Here is a 17,385-nt window from a genome sequence, read left to right on the forward strand (position 1 = left end):
AACCAGCAGGCTCAGGGACAGTTTCATCCACCAGGCGGTCAGGAGACTCAACTCCCTACCTGTTCTGCCTTCACTCACCTCTACCTCTGGCCCCTGCCTCAGGCCTCAGACCTCAGACTGTGATCCCGCCCCACATAAACTCATAATCTCAGGGTCTACACTTTTTGCACCTCAACGCACTACCTCACTTCTTTAACTTAATTTAATTTTCCAACAAGTGCCTTGTCTGTATGTTTAATGTCTGTCTGTTTAATGTTGCACTATTTATATTTTAGATATTTTAGATATTTTACCATTATTTTATTATACTTTAGTTTTTTTTATTCTTTATCTTTATTCTTTTATTCTGCATGATTGCAAGGTCAGAAGGAAGGAATTTCATCTGTGCTGTATGTTGTACACATAGAGCATATTTGACAATAAAGTTGACTTGACTTGACTTGACTTCGCTCTTAAGTCTTCCAGGGCAACACTTTCATTTCCCATACAAAACGAGACCTACAGTTTCATTACATCGCTATCCATTTTTTTATCGACTATGCATTCTGCTAGTTTGGTGTGTTTCACCAAGACGTGTCATAACAGTGAAAACTAACTTCATGTCTCCTGATAAAATCTCCCAGAGGTAACATGCAAAGCATGAACAGGTAACGGCCCTAGTACTGAGATTTAAGGTACTTCATATTCAGTGTTAGGAGTAATGCATTACAGAAGTAACACAATTACATATATATTTTACTTTTTGCTCTAACGCAGTACTGTAACAGATTACTAATAACATTTTGGTAATATATACACCTTACAATCTCAGTAATGCGTGTTACAACATGTTTTAACCTAAAATAATGTGGTTCCTGTGGTTTAAAAAGCTGCATTTCTAGCCCTAACTGGTTTTAAAATGTAATGGTAAAACCAATCAAATATTCAGTGAGCCATTCTGCTTCAATCATTGATGAATGACTGAATAACTCCCTTATTAAGACAGGGATTTGCCACCACCTACTGGTGCTGTGAGATTTTTTGCTTACACTTATATTTTTTTAATAATTTAATATTTTACCTTTTTTTTTTTTTATTAAAATATTAGTTTCAAATGTTATTTTTTGTTATGTCGATTCAGTGTTTTTTTTTTCTGAATTCACACAATAATAATAATATTATCTTTAATAACAATCTTACATTGATGTGCATGTTAATCAATCTTTTAATTAAGATGAATTTACTAATTAGTTAATACATTTTATTTTATTAATTGGCACATTGTTACAAACAGCACCTCTGTGGCTCTCTCCAACCGCCACCGGAGGGAGCTCTCACCTGAGTACTGATCGTCACAGACTCAGTTTCCCACAACCCCGTGCATTGGGCTGATTAGCCCTGCCAGGTGTTTCCCATCTACACGCCCCATATAAAGAACTTCCTCACGGACACTCGTTGCGAAGTCTTGTTTGTTTCGGCTGCAATTCTGAGTGTTTATTCCTGTGTTTGATTACCTGTTGCTGACATAGATCGTGTTTGTTCTCTGATTGTTCTGCCTACCGACCTTTTGCCTGTTATCGTTTATGTCTTTTGGATCTCCCTTGTATTGTACCGATTTCTCCTGTTTGACCCTGCCTGCCTGGCCATGAATAAACCTCGTCGCATATGGATCCAACTGTCTTTGACCCTTCGCATACACACATAATGTAATTACATGTTTTTAATCATTTAACAGGCCTGTGTAAATATACCCCACCCCTTTCTACTTTAACTGAAATATAATAAAAATGAAAAGAAAAAGAGGTTTTGTACATCTTGTGCCTTTTAAGGGTTGCATTTTAATGAATTGGGTATCTCTGCCATAATTTACCTTTGGTGTTATCCAAACTGTACTTTTGTAATTTTAACAGTCATTGTTACTTACTGTATTGTGCCAAAAGTTTTTCACTTTGCCAATTACATTATTCTATAGATTTGGAGACCTAAATAGTCGTACTATACAACGTCGGCCTTACACTAGTTAAGCTGCAATGAACATTTTAGCTATTTGGATTGGCTTGTCATGCAAAAGCAGTGTAATGCATTACAATTCAGAGACAGTAACTGTTACTATATAATGTATTAAAATTTGGAAGTAACTTGCCCAACTCTGTCCATATTTCCCTTGTGATCGTTATGACACCTCCTTATTTACTGCTGCAAGCTGGTAAGTACGATTTAAACCATGCTAAGGCATTTCCACTAATGCCAACATAGTTTTCTAGTTGTTACGTCCCTGGGCGTATTGTTATTGTTTTTATTATCTTTCTAGTACAATGTGTGTGAGACTGAGAGTGGAGTATATATGTTGGCAGTCCAATTTTTGCTGTGGAGTGACACACTTCTCCCCTGCTCCAGACTGAACTCTGCAATCGCTGTTGTAGTCTGAGTTTGCATAGTGATTTAGCAGTGGCTAGTATGCTACATACAGTGGAATGTTTTTAAGGTAGAACCTGTGAATGCATTTGAGTGGAAGATAAGTAAACAAGTGTATATAGCTTTGATTTCTCTGTCTGTTGTTTTAGGCCTTGCTCTCTCCTGAGAAATGTAGTGAATCTCTTTCTTTTGTGCTGTTTGGCAGTTTTTTGGTGGGTGAGGAAGCTGGTAGATGGAGTTTGCTTTCACTCTCCAACCAATTACAGAAGTTTTTGAATGTTGTAGAAAAGCAGATTTACTGTTGATTGCAGACTTTTTTAATATCAGTGTTCCTATGGAGGCAGCAAAAGAACTATCCAACAAGTGTTGCATTATAAGCTTGTATAAACTGGGATTTTACCACGGTCTGCTGCTATGGAGGAACAGGTGGAGATTTTGGCTGATATGTAGCAAGGGTCAACATTCAGTGACTTCCAATTGTGAGCAGCACCCAGAGACAATTAATTGTGAATAAGGGATTTAATAAACGAGGCTATAGATAACATACAAACATATTAACAAAACGCAGAGAGAGAGAAAAATAATGGCAGTATTTCAGCATCAATTAACCACAACCTAGTGAGAATCATCAAAGAATCAAAATTCACCTTAAAAGGGTCTCAAACTTAACCACGCATCCAAGTAGTTATAAAAGTTACTTGCATTAGTTTTTTTGCTGCAGAAGAATCCTGATGCGGTAGACAAGAAGTTCTTGATGATTTCTTTAGGTGTGAGCTGGAGGTTTTCCCTGGTTCCTCTTGAAGGTAGGAAAGTTCACAGTGAGATGGCAAAGTTATTTGAAGATAACTACCAGAAGGTTGGACTCAAGAGTTGAGTCTGTAGAGAATCCGTCTCAATGAAAGGAAGATTTTGAGCATCGAATAGTCGGTGTTAGGGACTTTTGATAGTTTTGAGCGGGAGAAAGTTTCTTTGTTTGCTTTTATGGCCCAATGGCATCTTTATTGCTGGTCTGGAGAGTTGTAGCAACTTTATTCCAAAACACAGTAAAAATGGTATAATGCACTTCATGATTCTATAAGGTAAATTATCATCTGAGGGATAACAAGAGGATTATTTTGATACCAAGAATGAACCCTCTAGAAGATATCAAAGTAGATATAGACATGCTTATAGACATGAATATAGGCATTTAGGGTCTAACTAAAACAAATAAAGAGTTGTATGTGTGTCCCTTTACCTTATTATCCTAATTGCAACAAACATATATGAGTATGCTGTATATTCATAACTGTTTAATCATGGCTTAAAATAAAGAAAATGTCCTTATGTGTTCGCGTGATGTGTATTGCAATCGTGTAGCCAGACCATGTCTCTAGTGAATCCATAGGTGAATGGCACCGGGTTTGTTTCTCCTCGTTGGAATGTTTTTGGAGCTTTCATGTAGGAACTTAAGAACAAATCTGTTTAGCATCTCTGTGATAATGGGGGAACCATGGGCAATTTAACACCCACAAAGATGTACATATGAGGTCCAGGTCTTTAATTTATCTGCAAATGTTATAAGGGTAAAAGGGTCTTTTAAAACAATGTCCAAACGAATATCTAGATCTTAACCAGACACTACAAACAGTTTCTGCTAGATGGCACAGGGTCTCATCCAACTGAATCAGAAGGAAAACCAATGAAGTAAAGATTCTGAGAGACAGGGGGTCAGTTGTTAATTCTGGAAAAACCTTCACTTGCTAGTTACTCTGGTGAAGATGTGTTATTTCGATGTATTGGTATGCAGTGCCTCAGTGTTCCTCTACATGACCTCTATCTATCTATACACACAAAGTTACTAACCAGATCTGTGAGGCTTGGGATGTGCTCCCACTTACCAATTAAAGGCTTGGATGTTATTCTGGGCAATGACCTCACTGGTAGAGATGTTTTCCCATGCCCAGTCGTAACCTCTGAACCAACTGTAATTGACCATTCTGCATTAGCCAAATGTTTCCCTGCCACCTTTCCTGCATGAGCAGTAACGCATGCCCAGGCAACGAAATTCAGAGATGTCGTTTACCTCTCTGAAACGTTCTTGGTTAATTCAAAAGATTGCAATTTGGTCCCTAAGGAAACTGTTGAAAAGGGCTTTGATAATGCAGAGGTTGTGCCAGAACCAAATTCTGTTTTGGGGTTAGTAAGTTAACAATTGTTGGCAGCTTCTCCGAAAACAGACCCCTCATTAGCAAGGTGTATTGAGTCTGTGGTAGGACTCAAGAGAAAAAGCTAGTGGTAAGGTGAGGTATTTCTGGGATGACCAAGTGTTAATGCAGAGTTGGAGGCCAAAAGCTCATGCTGCCCTTAATGACATTTACCAGATTGTCTTCCACGCAGTCATATAGGAGAGACGTATTGAAAGTTGCTCATGAGCATGTGCTTTCAGGATATTTAGAGGACACAAAGACATTTCGAGATGTATCTCTTTACTTTCTCTTTGTTCTACTGTCTTGCTACCTCCTCCCCTAACCCCTAGACAGGAGGGCAATGTAACATGTTTATCAAGGCACCTGTAGTCATCTGAGAGCTGATTAAATTCTGTACTATGTTTGGCTTACCTCACATCTTACAAACTGATCAGGGTACAAACTTTACTTTGAGACTTTGCTCGAATCAGACATGTACTCTCAAGTGCATGTCACCCGCAATCCCAAGGGGCTCTGGAAAGCTTCCAGACACTCAAAAGGTTCGCCCCTACAAGCCAAATATAATTGGATGATCAATTCCATTTTAATCCTCTTGTAAAAGAACAGCACCAGCGCCATAAGTACTAAGCGCCCACTGAAAGTAAAAATTGTCAAAATTTGGAGCAAGTAAAACAGGAACATTAGCCAACAACAATTTTGCATGATCAATAACACACTGACATTGCTCTTACCATTCAAAAAGTCTCTTAGGATTTAACAAGTCAGTCAGTTGTGTAATTGCACTCGCAAAATTCTGACAAAACCCCCTATAATAACCCACCATTCTGTAGATCATGTCTTGTAGTTGTAATTGAACACGTAGGGACATCAGGTAAGGACATTGACGATCAGACAATGCGAACTCAAAACACACAGGACTAAATACACAAGGAAATTGACTAAATTAACAGGGAGCAGGTGAAGACAATTATACAATTAACATGAAGGGAAGGTAGGGCACAGAGAGCACATGGCACGAGACAAAAACAATAAACAGAGTCCAGAGATGTGACAGTATGAGATATTCGGACCAAGAAGATAATTCTCTAGCACGAGATGTTAACAGCACCTGCCAATAACCTTTCAGAAGATCGAATTTACTAACAATTGGTGCAGAACACACTCGTTGATTCTGGGCAAAGGGTAACAGTCAGGCTTTGTCAAGGATTTAAGCTTCCGGTAGTCTGTACAAAATCAAGTAAAATAAAAACTCAGTGACACAGACTATATGATCAGTACTCCTGATAGGCGACGCAAAACTCTGGTATGTCACATCAATATGTTAAAGAGGTTTGTTAGCCACTCTCACCCTGATTCTCCATCTGAACCTGTGTCTCCCGGTATCTGTTGCTATGGTGACATGCAACCAAGTCTCAAGAGTTAAAAAAGCTACTCAAGTAACTCATCAAACTGTTGGAAGGTTGCAAAATTCTGCTGTTTTGAAGGATTTGTCCTTGCTCACTTAAGTTCTGAGCAGAACAAGCAGATTATTTAGCTGATGCTTCGTTAGAGTCACTGTTCTATGATGTGCCAGGCAAAACTCAGTTCTAGAGCATGACATTGATGTAGGTCAAGCTAAACCAATTAAATAGCATCCATACAGTGTTAATCCAACCAAGCGCAACATCATGAAAGTTGAAGTTGAATATATATTACAGCACTGCCTGGCCCGTCATTGTCAAAGTCCCTGGAGCTCACTTTGTTTTTTAGTTCCCAAAGCAGATGGGATGTATAGACAGAGTAGGATCTGTTGACTTTGTCACAAAATTGGATTTGTTGCAAGGCTACTGGCAAGTGACTCTGACTGCCCATGCTCCTCTCACAGACCTACTTAGCACATCAAGAGTTTTTAAGTGGAGCTATGAATGTGACAGAGCTTTTGAAGCAGCAAAAAGCAGCGGCACGGCTGGTATTCAGTGAGCCCAAAAGAACCCATGTTACACCTCTCTTTATCTCCTCACATTGGCATTCTGTCTGGACTAATTCTATCTTGAACTTTCTGCATTGTAATTCATCCTGCTGTATTGTAACGCATCCTGCTGTGTAGTGATTTGCTTTTGTCTGTGGAATGATTTGCTTTTGTTATGTAATAATTTGCTTTTGTGAAGCTGCTTTGGAACAATAGCCATTGTAAAAAGCGCTATACAAATAAACTTGAATTGAATTGAATTGAATTGGCTACCGATTGCAGCTCACATCAAGTTCAAGGCACTGATGCTTGCATATAGAACAACCACAGACTCGGCACCGGTCTACTTACACTCACTATTACAAATCTACACACCCTCTAGAAGTCTGAGATCTGCTAGCGAGCGACGCCTCGCGGTACCATCTCAAAGAAATCACTCTCCAGAACTTTCTCGTTCTCTGTTCCTGGCTGGTGGACCGATCTTCCCATACATATCCGGAATGCTGGATCTCTGTCAATCTTTAAGAAACAGCTGAAAACTCACATCTTTCGGCAATACCTGACCTCATCATAAAAAAATTTACTCTCACTTCTCCTCCCCTTGTTTATTCCTTCCATTCTGGCGTGCACTAATTTGAACACTGCCTGTGACTGGGTGTTACAAGCAATTACTCTGTCTGTTTGTCTCTCAAAAAAATGAATCGCTGTTGTACTCTCAATTGTAAGTCGCTTTGGATAAAAGCGTCTGCAAAATGACTAAATGTAAATGTTAATGTAAATGCAAAAGATCTCTTGTGTAATGCTCCTGTGCTTATGGCACCTAACTTTGAGTTGCAATTTAAGCTGCAGGTGGATGCTAGTACCTCTGGTGCTGGAGCAGTCCTGATTCAGGAGGACTCTCGCGGAATCAATGTCCTACTTCTCCAGGAAGTTCCTGAAGCATCATCAGACCTAAAGTATCATTGAGAAGGAGGCTTTGGCCTTACTATGGGCCTTTTGGGTCATTACTATGAAGCATTTTGAAGTGTACCTTGGAAGTAGTGCCATCCCTATCTAAAGACCATAACCCTCTGACCTTCCTTTCCAACACGTCTTCTTCTAACCAGCGGTTGATGCAATGGGCCCTCAAACTACAAGACTACAATACTGAAATTTAGCACATCAAGGGCACTGATAACATTGTGGCTAATGCACTTTCCAGAACTGGGGACATGGAAATTTAAGAGGTGTTATACCATTAAAAGGCTGTGCCAGTGGACACTGCTGTTTGGTCTGTATTCTTAAGGGTGGGGGTGTTACGTCCCTTGGCCTTTGATTTCTCTTTTTGTTTTTTGTAAAATTAAGTGAAGCTGTAGGGAGAGAGTGCCTTTTTTCTTTGGATCTCATTTTCATCCCTGATTTTGGTTTAATTAGGGAGTGCAGGGAAGTGTTATGTTATTTGTTTTAGTTAGTTCTGTTTCCTAAATAGGTAGAGAACTGTTTTAATTGTTGTTTTAGACCTTGCACTCTCCTGAGCCATTGCTTCCTGTCTCTTATGTTAAACTCATGGTCTTTTCCTTTTATATGATAAACAATAGACAATGTGTTATTATTTAAACTAAAACTTTGATGTCTTCATCCTGGGACAGAGGACTGAAGTGTGTTCTCACCGTTCTTTTCTTTGTTACCCTTTTGCTACCTCTTCTCCCTAACCACTAGACAGGAGGGGAACATAACAGTAGTCTATTCAAAAGTCTAGTCTATTCATTTGTAACTCTAACGAGAGCAGTCTCAGTACTATTGTACTGTCTAAATATTGACTGGTAATCCTCTCATGATACCATTTTTCTTTAAGTAGGAATATAATTGTAAGGATACTATTTTTTAGTAGTTCATAAAGTCATTACTGCTATGCTGTTTTTCGTTAGTTTCTGTTAAATCAAGTTTTTCTGTTCTTTTGGAAGTGTTAAGGAATTAAGATAAATCAGGAAGATTACTTACAAAGCAGTCTTGTGGTGGAAGTGATAGTTCTGCCGTACTTGTAATAACGTGCAGATTTTATGGTTTTAGATATATTGGAGTTCACACAAGTTTCAACACCATTAACGCCAATTTTTCAATGTGACTATTAAATCCAGAGTATGATTTAAAAAATGAGTAGATCCTGATAATGTTATACGCAGCACTGTAACTTTTAACAAGTTATATTTAAAGCATGCCATTTGAGAAGTACTGGGACTATTGCCATAAATTGTAGCAACACCTCAGCTTTTTGGACATGGCTTATTTTTATAGCAATAGTTTATGGGGGGGTGCACTCAAACAAATGACTAACTCAACTCAATGACTGAACCAACTCAATTAAATTATGTGATTAAGGACAATGGTTTCACTTAACCAAACTGTGTTTTATTTCTATGAAAGGAATTTTTTAAATGTTTGGAAACTCTTTGCAATGTGTCAACACAATTTAATAGGACGAATCTATGTAAAATAGTAAAGTCCAATTAACTCAATTTATTCGCTTAAACCAGTTAAGTTTAGTGAACATGTTTTGGTTTTATTAAAAACTGTCCAAATGTCCTTCACTTGTTCCACTCTAGTTTTTAATAAACCAAAACATCACTAAACTTAACTGGTTTAAGTTACAAGGAAGTGAAGAAATTGAGACAATTTAGCAAAAAGAAATTTAGTAAAAACATCCAATTTCACATAGATTCCTTCTCATTCAACTGGGTTGGCACAACAAGAGTTTGCATAGATATAAAAAAAAATACAATCATATAAATAAAACACAATTTGGTGGTGTGGAACCACTGTACTTAATTACATAATTTTAGTTATTTTTTTCTTGTGTCACGTTCTCTGGACTCTTTGTTTATGTTTTTGTCTCGTGCCATGTGCTCCCTGTGCCCTGCTGTGTCGTACAATTTAGTCCATTACCCGTGTATTTAAGTGCTGTGTTTTGAGTTCTGTTTGTCCGAGCGTCAAGGTCTATACCCGATGTCTACACCCGATGTCTACACCTGTGTTTAGCCTGCCTGCCTGTTCTACCTGCCTGCCTTTTGTACCTTTATTTTACCATTTTGAGATTAAACCCATTTAAGTTTATTTACGTCTCGTGAGCTTCGTCCCGCGAAAGCGCAACCGTGACAGAACGCTCGGACCATAAAAAAGTAAATAGCGGCGTATTTTCCCCCTTTTTTTTGTTTGCCATGTTTGCCCAGTATAAAGACCCAAACTTCCTCATCCGCCTGCTGGAGCAGGGGGATTGCTCTCTCGAGGACTATACCGAACTTTTCCTCGAACTGGCCAACGACTCCCGCTACCCGGACAGCTTTCTGTGCGGACTCTATTTCCGCGGACTTAACACCTCCAGCCAAGCGCAGCTGTCCGGGAGCGGTCCTCGAGAGAGCATCGCCGCGTGCATCGAGTGGGTGCTGGTGTCGTGCAAATCGTCAATTACTGTTGCGCTTGAGGACAACGACACCAGCCCCACTCCAGATCCAGAGCCTAGCCCATCCCTTCACCGCAAGGTCGAGCCCCAGCCTGAGCCCACCGCTGAAACGGGGGCGGAGTCGAGCGCGACCACGGACCCATCGCCAGAGAGAGCGACAGAGCCGGAGCGCGAGCGCAACCGACCCGAGCCGTATCGCGCCAGACCAGGTGCGCGAGCCAGCAACGGAGCTCCCGCGGTGGAGACAGCCGACTCGATGAGAGCGCGGAGTGGAGCTCTGCCTACTACACATCTGCTGAGGATGAGCTGATCATCCACCTGGGGCTGCTGGATCTGCAAAGGGAGCTGGATGATGTGGACTTGGACTTAGACTGGGCACCTCCCTGTATCCTGAGTTCCTGTTCCTGCTCAGCTACCCGTTAGCCCGCTGGTTCCGCCCCAGCCGTCCCGCTAGCCCGCTGGTTCCGCCCAGCCGCCCCGCTAGCCCGCTGGTTCCGCCCCAGCCGCCCCGCTAGCCCGCTGGTTCCGCCCCAGCCGTCCCGTTCCAGTGCCTGCGCCCGCGTGCGCCGTCCCGCTCCAGTGCCCGCGCCACGTGGCGCTCCGCCCCGTTCCAGTGCCCGCGCCACGTGCGCGCCGTCCCTGTTCAGTGCCCGTGCCACGTCGCGCTCCGTCCCGTTCCAGTGCCCGCGCGCCCGCGGCGCCCTCCAGTGCCCGCGCCCGCGTCGCGCTTCCTCCAGTGCCCGCGCGCGACGCGCGCCTCCAGTGCCCGCGCCATGTGCGCGCCCTCCAGTGCCCGCGCCACGCGGCGCTCCTCCAGTGCCCACGCCACGCGGCGCTCCTCCAGTGCCCGCGCCGCCACGTGCGCTTCCAGTTTTCCCACCCTAGTCATACCACGTCGATGGATCCCAGCAGCCCCTGCGCTCATCCTCAGCTCACCATCTGGAGCTCGCCACGAGTCTGCCGGTCTCCATCGCCGTCGAGGTTGAAGGATCCCTCGCCTCACCGTCCTGCCTCCGAGACCCAGACTCCTCCTCGGCTCGTGACCCGTCGGCTCCCCTGGGCTCCTAGCTCTCCTCCTCCTCTTCGGCTCTCCGCTCTCCACCTCAGTCTCCTCCACCACCTGCTCCGCCCGCCTGTCGGTCGGCCCCATGGAGTCGATGGCTGCTCCTCCTCCATGGCTCCTCCCTCCGTTGGCTCCACCTTGGACCACCATAGCTGGGCTCTGGATCTCCTCCTGCTCCGGACTCCTCCTGTCTCCTTCCTGGCTCCTCCCTCCGTCGGCTCCACCTTGGACCACCATAGCTGGGCTCTGGATCTCCTCCTGCTCCGGACTCCTCCTGTCTCCTTCCTGGCTCCTCCCTCCATCTACACCTCCTTGACCCTTCTGCCTTCTGCCTGCCCCTCCTGGGGATCCGTCCTCCACCAGAACCTCCTCCCAAGACCCGGTATCCCCAAATCCTAGTCATTTTGGTTTTTGTTTGATGTTACCCTTTAGGTGCGAGGACGCACCTTCCGGAAGGGGGGGGTAATGTCACGTTCTCTGGATTTTTTTGTTTGTTTTTGTCTCGTGCCATGTGCTCCCTGTGCCCTGCCTTCCCTCCGTGTTAATTGTATTATTGTCTGCAGCTGTGTCGTATTAATTTAGTCCATTACCCCGTGTATTTAAGTGCTGTGTTTTGAGTTCTGTTTGTCCGAGCGTCAAGGTCTATACCCTATGTCTTTACCCGATGTCTACGCCTGCCTGCCTGTTCTACCTGCCTGCCTTTTTGTACCTTTTTATTTTACCATTTTGAGATTAAACCCATTTAAGTTTATTTACGTCTCGTGAGCTTCGTCCCGCGAAAGCGCAGCCGTGACATCTTGAATGTATTATAAATAGTTTTTATTTGTGAAACATCAATTAAATAGTTGCACCTAATTTGGTTTGGGTGTTTTCTGTATTTTCTAGTTCAGGAACAGACACCGTCTCTATAGTGTGATATGTAGGTGAAAGAGTCTCTATGTGCTGAGAATTAACTGCCTTCTGTTATGTAAGGCGGCTTGCAAACGGTCAGTTTAGCCAGTCTGTCTTCTTCCTGACCTGGGCTCAATTTAGTCAAGTACTAGCTTTAAAACAATGTGCCATATTTCTAGAGAGAAGAGTGGCACCAAAACTTGGTAGGATGAAGACTATCTCTTTTCAACAGGTCAAACTTTTGGGACAGACCAATTGTCTATGAAACCTGTTATTCTGCATAGACCACTTAGGCATTCAGTCATTGAGAGACAATAGTCTGCTGTATATCTCGTCACCAAGTTAAGCAGGAAGGGACCAGAGCATATTACAATGTCTGACATCGTACTTGCAAGTTCACACACCTCTTTAATGTTATTTTTAGTGACCTAAACATTTGTAAAAATTTACCAGTTTGTGTGTTTATATTTTATGCTTTCTATTGCTTTCTATAAAATATAATCAATTTGTTTTGCAGAAGTCTGTGTTAATCATTGTAGTGATCAGTCCGAAGTATAAGACAGATGTTGAGGGAGATGGATCTGATCAACATGGATTACACACCAAGTACATACACACACAGGTGAGTGTGTATCATTCTTTAAATTTCCTTCTCATCCTTCTATAAACCTGTGTAAAAACGCATATTTAATGTTTTTATCCTATAAGATGTAACAATTGACCATCAGGGAATGCTCTCACTGAAGCTATAACTACCTCACATTTTTTAAAATTATTCTGAACTCTTATCTCTAACACACTCTGAAGGTATTATACTTAACCCCTTTGTACTGATTTACTTTTCCTTTGGGTTAGCTGTGCATGCTTTTGATTTATTTTTTCAGATCCAAAATGAATTCATTCTGCAAAGATGTCTAAACTTCAGATTGGTACCAGTGCTGTTTCCCAGTGCTAACCCAAGTAAGTCAACAAAAAGAAGAAAAAAAACACATATGAGAGAAAACTGTTTTAACATTGTACTGAATAGCAGGGTGGTTTAATAAGATGAGGACCCCCTTTCAGCTGGAAAGGGGGCCTCACTGGGCCCTTAGGACTGTTGACGAGTACTAAGGGGGACTGAGGATGAAGAGAATTTGTCCCCTGGGCACCATTTAAGACCTTATTGATCAGATTATGTTTCTGCTGATTTGTTGGGTTAACTGTGCATAATCGTCTTGTATTTTCCTAACACAAAAAAAGTTAAACAGCTTAATTAAATGGGGATTTGGTATGCCAGAAGTTTAAGTAGGAAAGATTCTCACTACTGGTGGCATATAGATCATCAACCTTGACCAAGACATGATCTACAGCGTTTCCTCACTGGTAAAGGTAACCACAACATAGTTAAATCAACCCATAAAGCCACTGCATTAATGCTTCATAGATACACAAAATCAAAGGTGCTGCAGTTAACATTTAAAAACTGTTTTGCAGCTGCAATAAACAGTCTGTAAATAAATCTCAATACCGGTTCTGTTGCAATGCAACTTCTGAAGAAAAACAATTTTTGTGATGTCTATTTGACATGCTTTTCTAATTTAAAGGGTTAACTGGCCTAAAGATTTTAATAAGCCCAAGATTTACTCACCCTCGAAAAATCATAGGTGTATATGGCAATTTTAATAAAATACTGATTGTATCAGTCTGAAAGAAGAATTAATCAACTATACAACAGATGTGAGGAAGGTAAATTGCTTTTGTGGGTCTGCGAAAATTATGTTGATTAAAAAAAAACACTAATTTACTGGAAGCACAGTTGCCAGTAATATACTATTAACTTATTGCTTGTTTTTGTAGCATGTTACTGTTATACTACCATCAAACAGCTTAAAGCTTAACTTTAGTATTCAACAACAGCAAAAAAATAAAGTTGCTGAATAATTTTTAATTTTCATTCTTTCTTTCAGGTAGGCTATATTAGTAAACTCATTTAGGGAATAGTGAAAGAGGGTGTAGGGGGTTATTTGAAACAGCCTCCGAGTGTCAACTCTGAGCGCTGTTACTTCACAGGCAGTGTTGTGTATGAGTAAAACATCTGATTACCTTTAAGTACTTTGCTGATGACTTAAAAAGTTTTAAAGACTTAAAGTTAATGAGATATATGAATAATTATAAATAATTGTGCATTAGTGATGAACACCTGCTGTTATTCATTGAGTGATGATTGTCCATTATTGAAGACACCTGATGTTAACAAGCAGAATCACCAAAAAGAAAACCCTTTTTTGTTACCTTTACAGTGGTCAATGTTTATTTTAGTTAGGCTCTTGACCCTTGACTTTTGCAATACTGTGGTGTTTTGCTGTTATAACTAGTTATAATAACCAGACGAAGAGCAGAAATCTTAGGTGGAGGTGCTTATACTCAAAGTTAAATTTTCTTTGTTGATTACATCAACCTTTTGATTCCACAGTGAATGATTGTTTTATTTTTTTCAAGCAGATTTTGGATTTCATACTACTCAAGCTGTACAGATTTTTTTTTTAAAAAACGTTTGAAAAGTTGTTCTTTTAGGCACAAACAGATATCAAGAATCAGTGTTTGTATCTTAACAATGGTGGCAAACAGATTTATTTATTCTTTCATTCAATGCTGTATGGGAGCCATTAATGAGTTTTTCTGTTTGTTAACATAAGGTGTCTCTGATAATGGACAATCATCACTTAATGAATCTCTTAATTATCTTATAATTTTAACACTCTGTAGTGTTGGCACATACAGACACCAAGCATTGTTAATTTGACAGTAAGGATTGTGCTGTGTACATATATTAAGTAAACAAAATGTTTTTTGGATGCAGTTATTTGCAATATGTTGTTTGACGCTGGAAATAACTTCCAGTATGTATGAAGAATGCCATGATATTACAATGTGTTGCTTTCTCTGGCAGAGTCATGTTCCATTGTGGCTACAGAGCACACGTCTGTACCGGTGGCCTGAGGATGCTTCGGACCTATTACTTCGCTTACTCAGAGAGGAAAAATACATCATCCCTGCTCTGGGAAAAGAGCTGATGCTCACTATTAAACCCCTGTAAAAGAGAATCTTGTGATATCATGTTTAGAATGTTTTATTTTATGTTATTAGTTTTTATGAGAAGTGTGAACATCTTCCACCCAAACATTTAAAACAATTTTATTATTCTCAATAGTGATTCTAATAACCGTTTTCCTTTCTCTTTCATGTGATTTTGGCATAAAGGTAACAACAACAGAGTTTGTTAGATCAACCCGTAAAGCCACTGCATTAATGCTTCATCAATACACAAAATCATAGGTGCTGTCTCAATACCAGTTCTGTTGCAATGCAACTTCTAAAGATTTTTTTTTTTTTGTGATGCCTATTTAACATGCTTTTCTAACTTAAGGAGTTAATTGGCCTAAAAAATTACAATTAGCCCATGATTTACTTACCTTCAAGATATCCTATGTGTATATGACAATTTTTAATAAAACACTGATTGTATCTGAAAGAAGTGTTGTGTATGAGTACAGCTTCTGATTACTTTTGCGTGCTTTGATGACTTATAAAGGGTTAAAGACTTAAAGTTAATGAGATAATTAAGTGACTAACTAAATGTTAATTGTGCATTAGTGATGAATTACAGAGGATTGTATGGTGATGTCTTATTGGTTAAAATTGTCGCCATCATGGAAATCAGTGTTTGCTTTAGTTGTGCACTAATATGTTGCTAATGCTCAATATAACGGAAGAATAATAAAATGTCTGTTGTTTTTAACTAGAATTTGAATTCATCCATTTCACAAAGTCTTCTTCAATGTAGAACATCACATAAGATGTTTCTAGAATGTTTTGTTTTTAAACTTTATTTCTTTATAGTGATTAGCGTTCTCTTTGGTTGGGCACTTAGAAGTTTATTTACGTTATGGTTTTCTTCCTATTGCAATGGGGGTAACAAACGACAAACACAGTGGGTGTGGCATCAGGCCTTGGGGAGGCTTTTTATTAAAATAAGTATCCAAAAGAGACACAGGGAACTGGTGTTCTCGTCACGCTGCATGGGAAGTGAAGGTTGGGAAGTGTTCCAGGGGAAGGGTCCAGTGATGGGTGGGGGCGGCGTAATCCAGCCACACGCACTCCTTCCCTGAATTCACAAGGACATCAGCGTGCATCCACAGAAAAAGAAACTGGTCTCTCGAGCAGAAGCTCGATCTGCATTTAAGAGCCTCGATTCACTTCAGGTGTGCCTCGTCACATGCCGCCAGACCTGTACAATCCCACGCCCCTCCTCTTAAACACACCCACTCCCGTCGGGATCCTAGTAAAGGGCAGCGAATAGAAGATTGTGATAAAAGGAGAGGCAGCTGATTATTAGCAAAACTAGAAACAAACTGAAAAGGCTTGTTCTGGTTGGAAACTGTGAGAAAAATCTTTCTCTCACCAAGAAGAAGCTTTTAAACCATATCGAGCCTTGTTTCTTTATTTTTGGTAAGAAGCACAAAAACAGCATTTCTGCTCATAGATGTCAAGAGCTAAGCAAAATGGGAATTTTGCGCTCTAATATAACTTTCTATGTCCAAAGCTAGAAACACACTGAAAAGGCTTGTGTTTTACATAGAAACAACATAAAAAAGCTTTCTCTCACTGAGAAACAACTTTTAAAGCAGGTCTGGGCTTGTTTTCAGTTCATTTGCTCAGAAACACTCAAACAGCATTTCTGCTCATAGAAGTCAAAAACTAAGCAAATTGTGGGTTTTGTGCTCTAATATGACTTTCTGTGTCCAAAGCTAGAAACACACTAAAAAGGAAAACACACATAGAAATGGCATGAAAAAGCTTTCTCTCACTTAGAAACAACTTTTAAAGCAGTTCTGGGCTTTTTTTGAGTTCATTTGCTCAGAAACACTAAAACAGCATTTTTGCTCATAGAAGTCAAAAACTAAGCAAATTGTGGGTTTTGTGCTCTAATATGACTTTCTGTGTCCAAAGCTAGAAACAAAACTAAAAAGGCTTGTTCTCCTTTGAAACTGCATGAAAAACCTTTCTCTCACGGAGAAACTACTTTTAAAGCAGTTCTGGGCTTGTTTTGGGTTTATTTCCTAAGAAACACTAATACAGCATTCCTGCTCATAGAAGTCAAGAACTAAGCAATTTGTGCCTTTTGAGCTGTAATATGACTTTTTGTGTCCAAAACTAGAAACACACTGAAAAGGCTCGTTCTGTCTTGGAACTGCATGAAAAAGCATTCTCTCACACTGAGAAACAACCTTGAAACTGCATGAAAAAGCTTTCTCTCACTGAGAAACAACTTTTAAAGCATGTCTAGGCTTGTTTTGAGTTCATTTGCTTGGAAGCACTAAAACAGCATTTCTGCTCATAAAAAGTCAAAAACTAAGCAAATTGTGCTTTTTGAGCTGTAATATGACTTTTTGTGTCCAAAATTAGAAACACACTGAAAAGACTC

General features: G+C 40.5%; 1 protein-coding gene across 1 annotated transcript in view; it reads left to right on the top strand.

Annotated features, from left to right (window-relative positions):
* The window catches only part of traf3ip2a (TRAF3 interacting protein 2a), a 33,427-nt gene extending 18,527 nt beyond the window's left edge, over positions 1-14,900 (top strand). Inside the window, exons 5-7 of the mRNA XM_043219483.1 lie at positions 12,439-12,543; positions 12,806-12,881; positions 14,851-14,900. Of these exons, the coding sequence (XP_043075418.1) occupies positions 12,439-12,543; positions 12,806-12,881; positions 14,851-14,900 (231 nt within the window). The remainder of the gene's footprint in view (positions 1-12,438; positions 12,544-12,805; positions 12,882-14,850) is intronic.
* The last annotated feature ends 2,485 nt before the right edge of the window (positions 14,901-17,385 follow it).

This window comes from Puntigrus tetrazona, chromosome 20 (assembly GCF_018831695.1).
Source record: "Puntigrus tetrazona isolate hp1 chromosome 20, ASM1883169v1, whole genome shotgun sequence".
NCBI lineage: Eukaryota > Metazoa > Chordata > Actinopteri > Cypriniformes > Cyprinidae > Puntigrus > Puntigrus tetrazona.